At 34.6% G+C, this 17,469-nt stretch overlaps 2 protein-coding genes across 4 annotated transcripts in view; both read right to left on the minus strand.

Moving 5' to 3' along the window:
* The window catches only part of LOC115890908, a 34,538-nt gene extending 29,261 nt beyond the window's left edge, over nucleotides 1-5,277 (minus strand). Inside the window, exon 1 of one of the 3 annotated variants that reach the window (XM_030911266.1) lies at nucleotides 5,122-5,277. The gene's annotated coding sequence lies outside the window, so the exon portion shown is untranslated. Of the gene's footprint in view, nucleotides 1-2,235; nucleotides 2,319-5,121 lie in introns of those variants that run through there. The other 2 variants (XM_030911271.1, XM_030911270.1) reach the window with 2 other exon arrangements.
* Nucleotides 5,278-11,529: 6,252 nt separating this feature from the next.
* LOC115890921 lies at nucleotides 11,530-16,660 on the minus strand. The gene is made up of 3 exons (XM_030911286.1): nucleotides 15,755-16,660; nucleotides 13,084-15,465; nucleotides 11,530-12,957 (listed from the first exon to the last, which is right to left on the minus strand). The coding sequence occupies exons 1-3, from the start codon at nucleotides 16,658-16,660 to the stop codon at nucleotides 11,530-11,532; spliced, it is 4,716 nt and encodes a 1,571-aa protein (XP_030767146.1).
* Between the last annotated feature and the right edge of the window lie 809 nt (nucleotides 16,661-17,469).

Consider the following 17,469-nt stretch of genomic DNA (forward strand, 5'->3'; position numbering starts at 1 on the left):
TATTTTCGAGAAGCCCATGCCAAGCTGAATAATAAAGTTTAAAAATATACAGGGGGTTCTATTAAAAAAAAAACATAAGTATAGTTAATATCTCAAAAAATATTTTTTTTTTGAAAAAAGTCTGACTACGCCACTGCATTCTACACAGAAAAGTGCCTTTAGAATGTATAATTCATTTTTCCGTGGTTGCTGAAATAAACAAACTATAGAACATCTTCAAAAAGTACAAAATTTGAGAATCCCCCTGTAGCTTCAAAATCGATCAAGATAGCCACGATCCGTTTGCGCCATTGCATTTTTTTCAAAAAAAGAACCCGAGACTGCAGTATCAAAATTTGAATATTTCTCACGGTTTCCTAGATAGCCTATAGAAACAACCAAAATGGTCCACCATGTACATCGATTTGGCTAATTTTGCACAATTTTGCACACCCTCCTGACGAAAGTTATAAAGGTTTAAAAATTTGAAATTACCCCCCCCCCCCTCTGTAACTAAATTGAATTTTGTTTATATCAAACGAATCAGATAATTTTGCACAATTTTGCACACCCGTTTTTGAATTTTGCACACCACCCTGATTAAAGTTGTGAGGGTTTGAAAATTTGCAATTTCCCCCCATCAGCTACGAAATTGAATTTTGTTTATATCAAACGAATCGGCTAATTTTGAACAATTTTGCACAGCTGTTTTCGAATTTTACACACTTTCATGACAAAAGTTATAAGGGTTTTATTATTTGAAATTTGTCCCATTGTGTGTGAAGTGTCCAATTTAAAAAAAAACATACATGTATGAGTCATATTTCGAAAATGATAGATCTCAGCGACATGAAAAACTGTACGAAATGTACGGAACTCAGACTTCACCTTTTCGATAAGTTATAGGATAACCGAGATACGAGGGTTGGGGAAAAATGCAAAATTTTCAAATTTGCCCGGTATTTCAGGAAGTAGAGGGCTAGGACAAATCTTTGTGTAGAATCTTTAGTTTCATAAATTTTCTTCTCTGCAAGCTATAAATTATCGAAAAGGTGAAATCTAAGTTCCGTACAGTTTTTCACGTCGCCGTCGCTGAGCTCTATATAATAATAATAGTTCCCGTATATAGGCGATCAACGCCTTGGGAGTAGCAAGGTACAGCTTGCCATTCTAGAGCCGTTCGGTATACAAGGAAGGTAATGTGGCTAGCACTACGCTTCAACCGCCTATTATTACCTCAGGATTGTGAATCCCAAGTACTCATTTAAGGCTGAGTCGACCTAGGTACCCAAACTATTTTTATTTTAATAAAAATAGTCGGCTGATGCAATGCCGGGTGTGGGAATCGAACCCACTACCTTGAGATTGGTAGACGAGAGCCTGTACCTCTACGCCACCGGGCACCTATCTAGATCCACGAGATCTATCATTTTCGAAATATGACTAATACTTATGTTTTTTTTTAAATGGGACATTTTACACACAATGGGACAAATCTAAAATATTCAAACCCTTATAACTTTTGTCAGGAGAGTGTGCAAAATTCGAAAACAGCTGTGCAAAATTATCCGATTCGTTTGACATAAACAAAATTCAATTTCGTAGCTGATGGAGGGAAATTTCAAATTTTCAAACCCTCATAACTTTAATCTGGATGGTGTGCAAAATTCAAAAACATGTGTGCAAAATTGTGCAAAATTATCTGATTCGTTTGATATAAACAAAATTCAAATTAGTCACAGATGGGGAGGAAATTTCAAATTTTCAACCCTTTATAACTTTCGTCAGGAGGGTGTGCAAAATTTAAAAATAGGTGTGCAAAATTAGCCGAATCGATGTACATAGAAATAAATCAATTTTGTAACAGATGGGGGGACGGTCAAGTTTGCCCCCCGTTTAAAAAACGGCTCTGGTTTCTCTCAGGTAAGTGTGCAAAATATCATTTACAGTGTGCAAAATTGTGCAAAATAGTGGTATATCTATTTTTGAATTTCGTATGTATGGGGGGTGTTGACCGACCTGTTGTAACTGACCATGGGTTTTAAAAAACAGGATTCATAATTTTATTGTATTTTTTTTATTAACTTAGACACTATGTAGAAATAAGAACGCGATCAGTTCCTTAAAACTAGTCAATGCCAAAATGTATGCAGATCTTAAAATATATAACTGTATAGAAAAAACCATTTTAATTTAAAAGTTATATTTATATGCTTCAATTTTAAACTAATATTTTATACTTACTATAAATTATACTATAACAAAACAACGGTTGTAGTCACTGTTACATAGTATTCAGTACTATTTTATCCAGTATCACTTGACAGCTATATCAAAGATTACATGGCCAGTGGCTATCATATGAAATAGATATTTTGATTTTCAAGTATTTTGATTAAATGTGTATTGCCATTATTAGAAAACTACGTAATTTCTGTTTAAAAATATAGATATTTAATAAATTTTCTGTTTAAATTAGATTCCTGTTTATGAATCCATTGTTTAATTTTTCTTTTAACAAATATGTACCTACTTAATAATATTGATAAATATTTGCATGATTATTATTCAGTAGAAACATAGAAATAACATCTTTCATATATTAAAGATGTTATCAAAGTAAAGTTACTTTGTAAAAGTTTTAGAAATGTTTAAAATACACATTTTAAAAGCTCTTCTTGAGTATATAGGGTGCTTCAGAAAAGTTGGTGAAAGAGGGTTTTGAAAGATCTATCAAAAACATAATAATGTATAGAGTGAATCATTTAAAAAATATATTTGTTAATATTACATAGTCGGAATTCATAAATTTATTTTCATCATCATTATATTTGAATATTGCTTTTTCTTCATCTCTATAAAACACTCCTACCGAACTTGAATACTCAGAAATATTAACACCAATGACAAATTTTTAGCAAACTGAAATCTAACATTTCTTTCTCTAAAGTTATAGAATTTTTCATAGAATTTAAAAATAAAATAAAAATAGGGTGCTGCGCCCCATATATGGCTGCACCCTGTGTAATCAAACATAATCTTGTTAATCTTAATACACCCTAAAATGTTTCTATTTAACGGTTTTTGTAATAATGGACTTTGCTCTATCTTTCACCCTGTAGGCAGACCTGTTCGGTGTTGAGATTTGAACACCGGTGTTAGGTGTTGATGACCACCGGTGTTTCAGTCGATGTATCGGTGTCAACACCGACACCGGTGTTTTTATCTCAACAACGGTGTTTATCTCGACACCGGTGTGTATCTCAACACCGATGTTTACCTCAACACCTGTATTGCGATGAACACCGGTGTCGAGATCAACACCGGTGTCGATGTCGATGTCGATGGTGCCGTTTGTTTGTTTTTCTTTAGTTTTTTAATGTAATATGTTAAACTTTTTTAATGTAAAAAAATAAACTAATTTTACAGATACGAATTTTTGTTTCTTTATGTTTTGTTTTGTTTTCTATTTGTTTGTGATTAAACAATTTTTTACTTTGTAGTTGTTTATCTGACGCTTCCACTTTATTTTAGTGATTAGTCTGGCAAAAAATTATATTTAAATTTGAAAGTTATAAGTTAAAGTCGGTGGGCTTTAATAAACGATAAAAATAAGCACCGATACGACATTATTATTATCAGGTTTATTTTGAACTTATTAATTAACATTATATTTCTTCTTTAACCCGTTTACCAAACACCGGTGTCGTAGTTAAAACTGGTATTGAGATGAACACCGGTGTCGAGACCAACACCGGTGTTGTAGATGAACACCGGTATCGAAATGAAAACAGATGTCGGTGTCAACACCGGAATACCGGATACCCAATATTTGGTCACCGGTGTCAGCCCAACACCGGTGTTAAAACGGTGTTCCGGTGTTTGGAACAGGCCTACCTGTAGGGGCGATGTCCCGATTTTTGTGTGCTTTACAGGGTTTCTCACTTAATTAATAAGAAGACCCAAAGATGCGGTTTTCACATCACTGTACTACATTTTTATGAAACTAAAGAAGCGACACACAGATTTGTCCTAGCCATCTTAGTTCCTGAAATACAGGGCAAATATCTTATAACTTGAGAGAGGTGAAAACTGTGTTCCTTACAGTTTTTCATGTCGAATCCAACTAGTTTTTCGCTGAGAGCTGTTATTTTAGGAATATTACTCAAAATTATGTTTTTTAAATACACCCTGTATTTTATTTTATTGGCTTTGTTAAGAGCTTTCTAAAAATAAGGCAAACGACTGCATTATACGACTTTTTTAACGCAAGTCGACCTAGTTTAAAGGAGTATTATTTTATTCAATTTATTTAAACAGAGAGAGATAATTTTGCTTTCCATCTTACTAAACTGCATTGAAATTAAACTTATACAGCTTCTAGATAACAGTCTATCTATCAGAATTGCTGATATTTTTAATGCACTTCTATAATAATATAATAATGTTGATATTTTAGATGCACAATAATTTCACTCAGAAACTAGGATGGAATAGCCAATAACCAAAATTTGACGCCGAATAAATTATTTGATTGTTTTGATTACTTAATTTAAACCGACCGCCTATGTTAAAAAGTTGAATGAAGCATTTTTTACTTTGTTTTTGAAAATAAGCATAGAGTATATTATATTTTGAGAATGCTCATAACAAGGGATATAAAAAAATCTAAGAGGGTATCCCATTTAAAAAATAAATTGAATTCTACGTGAAAAACTATGGGACACAGTTTTTACATTTTCGATGTTATAAAGATAACCGAGATACGAAAGGAGTTGAAAAATGCAACAATTTTACTGCAAATAATGTTTTTGCAAATGCGACAACTAACTTTAGTTTCACAAAAAAAGTAGCACAGTGACCTGAAAACCGCATCTATGTATCTCTACTTATAAATGAGAAACCCTGCAAAACACACTGTACAAAGTTAAAAAAAATTCCAAAATCTTGAATTAAAAAAGTAAAGAACACCTAACCTCAACCCATATATTATGATATTCAACCAATAAACCAATAAACGGTACACGAGTATACTTATAAATCATAGCATAGAAATTTGTTGAATCATTCAGTCATTACTTTCACTGTCACTGAGATTTACAAAAGTCTTTTAATCACTAATAATTTTTTAATTCTACTTACTTAAGTTTCACTCACTGTCTTTCATTAAATTCCTGAGGATTATTAGATAGTTCTTAAATCAGCACACACGCCGCTTCAGACACTTAATATTTTAACATACTTTTTTATAACGATTGTATCCTTGCACTTGTGACCTTCACCATTTTTTCGCTGGGCAATTCCGGTCCAAAGATACAGAGTGCTAATTACAGTTTTATGATGGTATAACATTGGTTTTTATATCTTAAAGTACATATATTTTTATCGTTAAAAGAAATATGTATGAAAGGTACAGAGCGCATTCACCATTTTGTCATATATACTTTTGCAGTATAAAGTGCTTCAGTGCTTCGCCAAAAAAGCAATCCTACTTACTATATGCAGAAGCGAAGAAAAGAAGTGAAAGTGTGAAGAAATAAAATACTTTCTCAGAAATTTAGAACTTTTGAATTAAATAAACAAGTTAACTAGGTTTGCTTTTCATACTTATAACTATTTGTCCGAAAAAAAGACAATGTTTGAAAGTGTCCATTTCTATCTGGTACATTTCTTCGTTTTCAGTATACTAGTGGATGAGAATTGTGAAGTCTTTTATCTTTACTTTGTTATTAGTATTAGGCCAGTAAGCGAGGATAAAAATAGGGTATTATCTCCGAATTCTTGACACCCGCACCGATTGACGTGAAATTTTAACAGTGAATAGAGATATACAAGTTACATATTAGTGATGTGTGCTTTCACCCTGGGGGTGAGTGCCACCCTTTCTCGGGGGTGAAAAATAGATCACCCATTTTAGTTACAAAAATCAATAAAGAGATTAATTCTAAGCAAAAAATGTTCTGTAAGATTTTTTCAGAAAATTAATATTTTCCGAGTTATTGAGGATTGAAAATCTTGGGTTTTCATTTAAAAACCGCATATGTTTCTGCAATTTTTATAAATAACTCGAAAATCTTGTGTTTTATCGCAAAACTCCTATAAAGGAAAAATGAAGCTTTTGGAATAACGAATCTATTCATTTTTGTTGGTTACCATAGGTGTAGTAATTATAATGGCGAAAGAATACATTTTTCGAAGAAAATGAATATGACCGTTTTAAAGTGCTTGAAAAGACCTTTTAAATTTCTTTTTTAAAGGTCTTTTCAAGTTCGTAGCTCAAAAACTCGCGGAGTTATGATAAAAATAAAATGGTCACCTCATTTTTTTGGAAAAAAATTAACAACAAAGTCTATGACTAAAATCATAAAAATAAAAACTATCAATTTGTAGGAAATTACACGCGCTACAAATTAACCTCTATAGTTGAACAGTCTTGAACTCTTCATTTTCACGAGATTTTTGGGTTTTAAGGGCTCAAAGAAGGTGGTCTTTACATGCAAGTCAAACTAAAAAAAAACGTAATAGGTATCTACGAAATAAAGAATCTACAGAAAAATTAAAAGGTGGCAAAATATTGCAAAAAAGACCTTCAATTTTCCTCTGTTGCATTTTTTACGTATCTTGCTTAGTTTTTGAGATATGTAAAAAAATTAAAATTTTTTAAAAAACAAAAAATATTTTTTTTTTCATTATTTTCAATATGAAACCGCTCGAATTTGCAGAGTCAATTGCTAGTACCTAAATATAGCCAAATGTACATGTATTACTTTTAGTTTTTATTTTTGTGATTTTAGTCATAAATTTTGTTGTTAATTTTTTTCCAAAATAATGAGGTGACCATATTATTTTTATCATAATTCGGCGAGTTTTTAAGCTACGAACTTTTTTAAGAAAGCATTTAAAAGGTCTTTTCAAGCACTTTAAAAACGGGCATATTTATTTTCTTCGAAAAATGTGTTCTTTCGCCATTATTTTACGGTAAAAGGTTGCAATTTAGTTTTCGAAAAATAAAGAATCAAGTTTACAGAGTGATAATTCGGCTATTACTACACCGATGGTAAACAACAAAAAACGAATCGATTCGTTATTCCAAAAGCTTCATTTTTGCTTTATTTGATTTTTGCGATAAAACGCAAGGTTCCCGAGTTATTTATAAAAATTGGCAAAAAAATATGCTGTTTTTAGATAAAAAATCAACATTTTCAATCTTAAATAACTATAGGAAAATATTAATTTTCTGAAAAAATGTTATAGAACATTTTTTGCTGAGAATTCATCCCTTTATGGATTTTTGTAATTAAAATGAGTGACTGATTTTTCACCCCCGAGAAGGAGTGGGGTGAAAGCACACATCGCTACTATGTAACTTTTTTTTCTTACATATATCTCTATTGACTGGTACAATTTCACGTCCATCCGTGCAGGTGTTCAGAATTCGGACCCTAAAACCCTCGCTTACTGGCCTAGATGTCAAGTTAGTAATGTTTTGCCTCATAATCATAAATTTGAACTATAGAGTACATCTATCAAATAAATAGAACAGCTAAGATCATGTAATAAGGATTTGGTCATCGATGTTCATTTCGAAGCCAACTAGACGCCATTTTTTGGTTCATACAGTATTATTGTATGATCCAAAAACAGTTATTGTTCGTTTTAGTTCTTAGGTACCTGATAACAAAGCGTGATGTACCTAGTGATGTAAAATTACCGGTAATTTATAAATCGGTAATATTACCGGTTTACGTGTCTAATATTACGGTAACATTGGTAATTTATAAAAAACAGCTTTTTAAATATTATTTTTTTATTTCAAAACTCTAAAAGCATTACAAAAAAAGAAAAGAATGTTTTTTAAACTAGTCGGAGTCAGAGTGGCCTATGTTATAATACGTATATAGTGGATAATGGGTAAATCATCCTCAATCTTGTCATACGGTTCTTCTTTCTCTTTCGTTAATTGAGTCAAATCTATTAATTCGAAATCGATATCTTCTTTTTCCATTTCTTTCTCAGCAGCCTCTACCATTCTTGAATGTTCTCCATTTAATAAATTATAATTAATTATGGGTATGAATTTAGAATATGTAGAATGTTTAGGAGGGGAGTTAATCACCGCGACCTTACAGATCTATTGTGTGTTCCCCTTTCTTGAGTTATAACGAGTTATAACTCATCATATAGTCTCAGGGCTTTAACAAAAGCCAATATCTGAGACGGCTCTACAGAGGCCAGCTGTGCATCCTCGACATCAGCCGTACCAAAGTTCATGGCACGAATGGTCGCCGTCTCGGCGCACTAAGTGATAAGGTGTTCTGGTGTTTCCCCATTTTCCCCACATAATCTTCATTCGCCGTTGTTTTTCAGCTTCAGCCTACTGAGGTGTTTGTTGAGGAGACAGTGTCCTGTTAGAAACTCCGTGACAATCCGAAGATTATTTTTACTTAAATCAAGGAAAACCTTTGATTTTTCTCGGTCGTAAGTTCTGAGGAACTTTTTCGAGTATCTTAGACCGTTGGAGGACACCCATTCCAAGTTGTAGAATGTAGAATGTTTAGGAGGGGAGTTAGTCAACGCGAAAGATCTATTGTGTGTTCCCCTTTCTTGAGTTATAACGAGTTATAACTCAACATACTCCTATCCCTGTCCCTGCTTTGGTTTTGGGAGCATCAGTATACCACGTTATGGTATGGTCTTTTATATGCTGAGTAAGCGTTTCTTCCTTCCAATCCTTTTTATTACTCAATACTACAGTGAGGTGTTTCTCAAAGTTGTAAATTCTTGGTATGTCATCTACTGGGAGTTGGAGAAGTGGAATTTTCTTTTTGAGGGTGTTCCAGGCCCCTGACCTAAAAATTCTCCCAGTACTGTTTTCGTCAATGACCATTCTAATCATTGTCGCATTGGCATAACTACCGACGACAATGTGCAGTGGTGTTAGGTCTAAAATGACCTCCATTGCTGCTGTTGGAGATGTTCTCATGGCACCTGTGATACAGATACATGCCAGTCTCTGTACTTTGCACAGGTTTTGCCTTGCTGTACGTTGCTCTAGTTTTGTATACCAAGCAACTGCTCCATATGTAATAATGGGTCTTACTATCATGGTATACATCCAGCGCAAAATTTTAGGGGCGCAGACCACAGTCAGTAGAGGGTGCCTGGTATGACGGACAGGGGTAGCCCCGTCCGGCATCGTTATATGTCTTGGTGCAATTCCCTGGCCACGACACTACAGCTAGGGACAAGACGATGAGTGAGATGCTTCTTAGACCAAGCCAGGTGCTAGGGGGATTCCCTCCAGCACCTGAGAAGGAGCTTCCCCACCAACGACAAGGTCTTGCATCTCCTAGGGGAAGCCCATTCCAAGTTACGGATGGAGTCTACCAGATTCTTCAGTTCCGCTTTCAGTTGGATCCCGTTTGGAAAACAGAACGTTTCTGATCCAGTTAGTGGAGTGTTTGCTCCTTTCCTAGCTAGATCATTTGCTTTTTCATTGCCTTCTATCCCTTGATGAGCAGGCACCCTGAGTAGGAGGACTTTATTTTCTTTGCCTAATTTGTTGAGCTTCTCTAGGCATTCTTTGACCAACTTCGAATTGATGGTTACTGAGTTGATCGCGTTAAGTGTTGCTTGACTATCGGATAGGACGGCAATTTCCTGTTTTCGATAGTTCCTATCTAAGATAAATTTTACGCATCTTTCGATAGCGTACATTTCTGCCTGAAGGATACTGGGGTAGGTGCCCCGTGGAGTAGGTACTCCCTTGGTTCAGAGTATTTAGTTTTCGGCCCAAATACTCCTATTCCTGTCCCTGCTTTGGTTTTGGAAACATCAGTATATATATGAGTAAGGCGTTTCTTCCTTCCAATCCTTTTTATTACTCAATACTACAGTGAGGTGTTTCTCAAAGTTGTAAATTCTTGGTATCTCATCTACTGGGAGTTGGAGAAGTGGAATTTTCTTTTTGAGGGTGTTCCAGGCCCCTGACCTGAAAATTCTCCCAGTACTGTTTCCGTCAATGACCATTCTTATCATTGTCTCATTGGCTTAACAACCTACGACAATGTGCAGTGGTGTTAGGTCTAGAATGACCTCCATTGCTGCTGTTGGACATGTTCTCATGGCACCTGTGATGCAGATACATGCCAGTCTCTGTCCTTTGCATAAGTTTTGCCTTGCTGCACGTTGCTCTAGTTTTGTATACCAAGCAACTGCTCCATATCATGGGTCTTACTGTCATGGTATACATCCAGAGCAAAATGTTAGGGGCACAGCCCCACTTATTTCCCGCCAGTCTTCTGCATATCATGAGGGCCTTTGTGGCTTTGCTAGTAATGTTCTTAATATGCCTGTTCCAGAGAAGTTTACTATCCAGGGTTATTCCCAGATATTTCACTTCCTGTGATTAATTATGGGTAATATAAGTAAGTTTTCCGGCCCTTTCCACGGTAAGTATGTTTCTTCTTGGCCGATGGACAAATATAATCGGTTGGGGGTATTTACGATGGTAAATTTAAATTGTCTATAGCCAACATATTTATTTTAGAGCTGGAGCAAATTCCTGCCTACCAGACAGGTCCAGACATAGATTTTTCGCTGGAAAGGACGAACTCTTTATCTTATTAAAAATATTACCTCTCTTGTATTGTGCCAGTCATTGCTTCCATAATGAGATCTACTTGTGAAAATTTATTTGGATGATGCCTTGCGGTTTCATAGATGAACTCCGTTGCAATTAAATTTTCAGCTTCAGTTAAATTTTCGCCGCCTAGATTTGGTTATAATATTTTGGCAGATAGTATTAAAATACTATAGTAATTTATTAAATGGAGAATATAATTGGCAGAGAGATGAGCAGGTCTTAAGCATTTATTGCCTATTTTTCCAGAATTGTATATATTTTCTTGTTTTCCCACCTAGCAACGGATGAATATGATACTTTATTACATAATATAGACTTTATTACAAAAAAAAAACAGGTAAAAACTTTTGAGATTGTTGAACAATCTTCAAAAAACATTATCCACTTGGAGATTACCTTAAACAAGCCAAAAGTTGCTTGTAGTTGGAGCCAAAATTCGTTTCGAAGTAGAAGATTTACTGTGTTTGGTGAAAGAACATCAGAAATATCTGGGCTATCATCAACAGCTAAGCCTTTTAATGAGTATTTAGTGTCACCAAAAGGCTTTTTAGACAACAAACAAAGCCCCATCTTGTTTTCACCCAAAAAATAAGGAAAAGAGTAGAATGGGAAAAAGCAATAGAAATATTGCTGTTACCGATTGTTGCGTACTAAAACGCTGATTTTTGTGTGTGGTTTTATTAATAATATATTTAACAATATAAAACTAATTACGTAAATAAGTAATGTGAAATGATGCGCCCTGTCTGACAGTAGAGGCGAATATGTAATGGCCGCGGCTTCTTCGTCTTCGTCTTTCGGTGCTGGTCGCCGACGGTGGAGGGGTGTTGCACGCGTCACAAGGAAATGAAGCGACGTTGCCGTTGTGCGTTTTTATTCACCATAGCCGCCCGCCTTGAAACCTCTCAGGCTTCAACCTTCTCTGCTTGACAGTGTTGTGGTAGGACACAAATTTTCATGACTGGTCTTTGTATGGTTCCCCTTGACGTTTTAATAGATACGGCTCTAATAACGTTATCGGCTCCAGGGTGCACTCCTACCACTCTTCCAAGTTGCCACTTTAGAGGAGGAGTATTATCTTCCTTGACAATTACAAGGATACCAGGCTTTATGACGTTGGGAAAAGATTGCTTCCACTTTGATCTGATCTGCAGCTCCGATATGTATTCCTTGGACCATCGATTCCAAAAGTGCTGAACCATCTGTTGACATTGCTGCAGCTTTGACAGTAAGTTTTCTTTGACATTTGTCAAATCCGGTTCTGGTTGACTCATAAGTGTTTCTCCGATCAGAAAATGGGCCGGGGTGATAGGAAGCAAATCGTTGGGATCGGATGAAAGTGGTGAAAGGGGTCGGGAATTTAGACATGCTTCAACCTGACAAAGCACTGTAGAAAATTGCTCGTATGTCAAGGATTGTTCCCCGATAATTCTTTTAAGATGCGATTTAAGCGATTTTATATTAGACTCCCACAATCCACCGAAATGTGGAGCACGTGGTGGTATGAAAGACCACATAACAGATTCATTTGATAGCTTGGTTTTAATATCGTTTTCTACCGTCTTATTCATTAGAAATTTATAAAGTTCTGATTTTGCACCTTGGAAATTGGTACCGTGATCAGAATATATTATTTGAGATTTCCCGCGTCTTGCAAAAAATCTACGTAAGGCTGATAAGAAAATTTCGGTAGACAAACTGCTCACCAGTTCCAAATGGACAGCTTTAGTTGAAAAGCAAATGAAAAGACAAATATAACATTTAGTCAATTTAAAATTTCTAGTGCTGCGATCGCGCAATAAGAAGGGTCCGGCATAATCACAACCAGCTATTAAAAATGGTCTCGTGGGCATTAATCGAGTAGAAGGTAAATCGCCCATTAAATATTTTGATTGCGTTGGATTAAACCTAAAACATTTCATACAATCGTGCACTATTCCTTTTGCGAGGCTACGTCCACTTAATGGCCAAAATTTTTCTCTTATGGATGCTAATAATAAGTTAGGTGGTGCGTGTAATAATCTAAAATGTTCATAATTCATAAGCAAAATGGTAAAATTATGTTTAGATGGTAAAACAGCTGGATGTTTTTTCTCAAGATTAAAATTTGAATGCTTAATACGTCCACCGACTCTTATTATTCCATCATCTAAGAAAGGATTTAAAGAAAACAGCTTACTCTTGACATTAACCCTTCCAGAGCGTTTAAGGTCATCTATTTCCTGTGAAAATTCTTGTAGTTGTACCAAAAGTACAATACGTTTTAATGCAAAATTTAATTCCTTCACAGATAAAGGACCGGTAATACGTTCGTTTTTTCTATCTCGATTAAACTTACAATTATGTATAAAACGCAAACAATAGGCTGATACCCTTTTCAGTTTCGTAAGGGATGAAAATTTATTAATTAAATCGCAATTAAAATTTACTTTAGTAACGGTAAAAGTTTTTAATTTAACCCTTTCTTCCGGTATATTGTCAATTTTATGGCTATATGCAGGCCAATCACATGTATTTAACCTTAACCATGATGGACCATTCCACCATAAATGAGTATTAATCAAGAGTTTTGGATTTAAACCCCTCGAAATAAGATCTGCAGGATTATCAGACGTATGTACATAATGCCATTCATTTGGGTTTGACAGCTCTTGAATTCTTGCTACCCTGTTTGCGACAAATGTCTTCCATTTGTGCGCTGAAGCTGAAATCCAAGACAAAACAATTTTAGAATCGCACCAATAGTGTACACTCTGAATATCCATATTAAGAGCCTGAAATACCCTTTGTGTTAGTTCTGCGAGTAGAACAGCTGCGCATAATTCTAATCTGGGTATAGAAATAATTTTCACAGGCGCTACCCTACTCTTAGAGCATAATAGATTAACGAGAACTTTATCATCAACATCGACTGTTCTTAAATATACGCATGCACCGTATGCTTGTTCCGATGAATCTGAAAATCCATGTAGTTGTACTATTTTCAATCGCGTACATACTACATGCCTAGGTATCTTGAGATTGGCAAGTTCCATTAGCTCATTTCTGAAGCTTAACCATCTTGTATGAAACTCTAGAGGAACAGATTCATCCCAGTGCAGGTTCGCTTGCCATAGTCTTTGTAACATAACCTTCGGTATAATAATTACTGGGCTTAATAGTCCTAGAGGGTCAAACAATTGAGCAGTCATGGACAATATTGTACGTTTCGTAACAGGTTTTTCTTCATCAAAGTTACCGATTTCAAAGCTTAGTTGATCTTCTGCAGGAATCCATTTCAAACCAAGAGTTTTTGAGTTTTCATGCTCACCTAGAGTACAATCCTTTGGTTTATTAATTTGTTGAAATACACGCTCGTCATTTGATACCCATTTTCTAAGCTCAAATCCAGCTTTCTGCAGAATCGCATTTATGTCGTTTTTTACTCTTATAATATCAGAAATGTTTGTTCCACCGTAAAGCAGGTCATCAACATAAAAACATTTTAGTATAGCTTCACTAGCTTCAGGATGAGATTCCTTATGTTCGTAAGCTAATTGGTTTAAGCATCGAATGGCTAGGAATGCTGCTGCTGATGTACCATATGTTACGGTGTTCAACTGATAAGTATCTAATTGGTCTGATGGTTTATTACGCCAAAATATCTTTTGAAGTTTTCTGTCAGATTCTGAAACAAGTACCTGCCGATACATTTTTGCTATATCAGCTTTTATTACTATATCAAAGATTCTGAAACGCAAAAGAATAGCAAAAATGTCTTCTTGGATCGTTGGACCTACCATCATAATATCATTTAAAGATAACCCGGTATTTGTCTTACAACTACCATCGAATACAATTCTTAGTCGAGTAGTCGTACTGGACTCCTTGAAAACACAATGGTGAGGCAAAAAATATTCACCAGGTTCAGGCATGTCAACAATTTTAGTCATATGATTCAAGTTTATGTATTCGTCTATGAAAGCCTTATACTCAATAAATAAGTTTTGGTCACGTTGAAATCTTTTTTCAATATTATAGAAGCGCTTGACAGCATTTGCTCTATTATCTCCAATTCTATCAGAAGAATTCGTTAATGGCAAACTAACTATAAAACGTCCGTCTGAGTTTCTCTTTGTATTTTGGGCAAAATGTTTTTCACAAGCTCTTTCTTCGTTAGATAAAATAATTTGAGTACCTGGACAATGTTCAATTTCCCAGAATTTCTTAAGAGAATCATTTAAATCATTAGATAAATGAGAAAAGTTACATGATGAAATATTTGACATAGAACTAGGTATAGTGCCCGCTACTAACCAGCCCAAATGAGTTTTTTGAAGTGTTGGGTAATTTTTGCCTAATTTAATTTGTCCTACACAAACAAGATCCCAGAAAATTTGAGCACCTAACAAAATATCAATCTGACATGGCATGTTGAATGCAGGATCAGCAAGTGCACATTTTTTAGGAATTTGAAGTTCTTCGATATCGAAATAAGTTTGTGGAATTTTATTAGTAATGTTTTTAATAACAAGACATGGAAGTTCTACTTTAAAATTATTTAAACGTGATTGCATATTTACGGAAACTCTATGAATAATTTGAGAAGCAGACTGGCCTATCCCGTTTATAGTGATATCTGTAAGAGTTCTAGGCAAATTTAATGTGTTGCACAATTTTTCTGTTATGAAGTTGGATTCTGAACCGCTATCTAACAAAGCTCTGCATTCATGGACTTTACCTTGATTATCTGTGACTTGGACTATAGCAGTCGAAAGTAAAATACTATTTGAATCTTTATAACTATGAAAAGCATGACTTTCATTACCCTGAGGAGGATTTGTGACAGATGATCTATTTTGCTGAAAATTTGCAAAATGCAATAAACTATGATGTCGTCTATGACATTTAGGACAAGGTTGACACTTGCAATCTTTTGACAGATGACCCTTACGAAGACAATTAAGACAAAGTTTCAATCGGATTGCTTCGGATAATCTACCATTACCATCAAGTTTAATAAAATCTTTACAGTTATAAATAAGATGTTCGTTTTGACACAAGGAACATTTTAAAGCAGTTACACTGTTATATGTTTCTTTTTCCTCCGCGTATCGACTTAGAAGAACTTTGACTTATTGCTTCTAGTACACGACATTTTTCTTGTAAGAATTCTTTGAACACGCGAAAAGTAGGCAAAACATTAGAACTATTTTGAGCTTCCCAAGCTCTTCTAGAAACACCATCTAATTTTGAAATTAAAATATGAATCAACAAAGTATCCCAAGAGTTCACAGGTTGGCCTAAAACTTCGAGCGCCCTAGTATGTTGTGTGACACCATCTAATAATTGTCTAAGCCCCACGTGAGATTCCTCATTTAGATTAGGTAAATTAAAAATAGCACGTACATGATTTCCGACAAGTAAGGGTATGTTTTCATAACGCTCATTTAATAGAGACCAAGCTGTGTCATAATTATTTGCCGAAACGCCTAACGATTGCACAACTTGTGCAGCTTCGCCCTTAAGTGAAAGTCTTAAGTAGTGAAATTTCTGAATTATATCTAAACTTACATTTTCGTGTATTAGAGATTTAAAACTATCTCGAAAAAATAACCATTCACTATAATCTCCATTGAAAGTAGGTAAGTTTAACTGAGGAAGTCTTACTTGCTGTAAATTATCAAATACTTTATTATCAACCGTACGTATATCATTATCAGTGATCGAATGTTCATGATTTTGTTCAGTTATTCTACATTGATTTGAAATATCAGTAGCTAAACTTATCGCTGAATAAAAGTTACTCTCAAAAGAATCCCGTTCATTAATATCCTCTAAAACATCGCTCGACTCGTTTTCTGTTGATAAAATTTCAATTTTTAATTGTATATCTTCAAATTTCTTTAAATGATCTTGAATTTGAGACAATCTAACGTCTAATTCTGACAGCGCAATTTGTTCTGACGAATTTTGTTTCTCTAAAAAGTGTTTAAACCGTGTTAAACTAGATTTAAGTTGCCTTCTTTCGGCTAACAATGCCTTTAGTTCGGCCATGACAGTTATATTCTTAATATAAATATGAAATATGACAATGAAATTAAAGAACGATAGTACTAACAATTCTCTACAATACCCTGACAGGAATTGACATGAAAATGATAAGGAATATTATGGAAAATAGGAAAAAACCCACCTGATCTTGTCTTCTTTCAGCCAAATATTCGTCAATTGCTCTTGAAATCCCATTCAATCGGGCTCGAAGGACCATATGTTGCGTACTAAAACGCTGATTTTTGTGTGTGGTTTTATTAATAATATATTTAACAATATAAAACTAATTACGTAAATAAGTAATGTGAAATGATGCGCCCTGTCTGACAGTAGAGGCGAATATGTAATGGCCGCGGCTTCTTCGTCTTCGTCTTTCGGTGCTGGTCGCCGACGGTGGAGGGGTGTTGCACGCGTCACAAGGAAATGAAGCGACGTTGCCGTTGTGCGTTTTTATTCACCACCGATATTGAATATATTACCGATATTGCAGTAAAATTGCCAAAATTACTTGTGATATTACCCTTTACAGCAGTAGATTGTAAAACATCGTAGTTGGAAAATTCAGTAAAACTAAACACAATGGTATTTACGAAAAGCTTTATTTTTAAGTACAAATTGTTTTAAATTAAAAATGCAGCTTATATGATATATTTATATTCAACGAGTGAAGTGGCAAGGTTACCAAAACCTTGACTATTTATCGATATCAATAAAAATATTCAAAAGGGATCATCACGAAAAAATACTTAACGTTTTATCTTTATAAAAAGTAATATTCATTATTACTCCGATTATTTGCTTAAGTATTTTAT

The sequence above is a fragment of the Sitophilus oryzae genome, unplaced genomic scaffold, assembly GCF_002938485.1.
Source record: "Sitophilus oryzae breed Bouriz unplaced genomic scaffold, Soryzae_2.0 scaffold_937_pilon_pilon, whole genome shotgun sequence".
Classification (NCBI taxonomy): Eukaryota; Metazoa; Arthropoda; class Insecta; order Coleoptera; family Curculionidae; genus Sitophilus; species Sitophilus oryzae.

What these genes read in the sequence shown, in the direction of transcription:
- LOC115890921 (XM_030911286.1), bottom strand. Translation starts at nt 16,660, where the DNA reads ATGGCCGAACTAAAGGCATTGTTAGCCGAAAGAAGGCAACTTAAATCT. An exon ending in TCTTACAAGAAAAATGTCGT is followed by an intron (nt 15,466 to 15,754) that starts GTACTAGAAGCA and finishes GCAAATTTTCAG; the next exon opens with CAAAATAGATCATCTGTCAC. An exon ending in ACAATATACCGGAAGAAAGG is followed by an intron (nt 12,958 to 13,083) that starts GTTAAATTAAAA and finishes CATAATTGTAAG; the next exon opens with TTTAATCGAGATAGAAAAAA.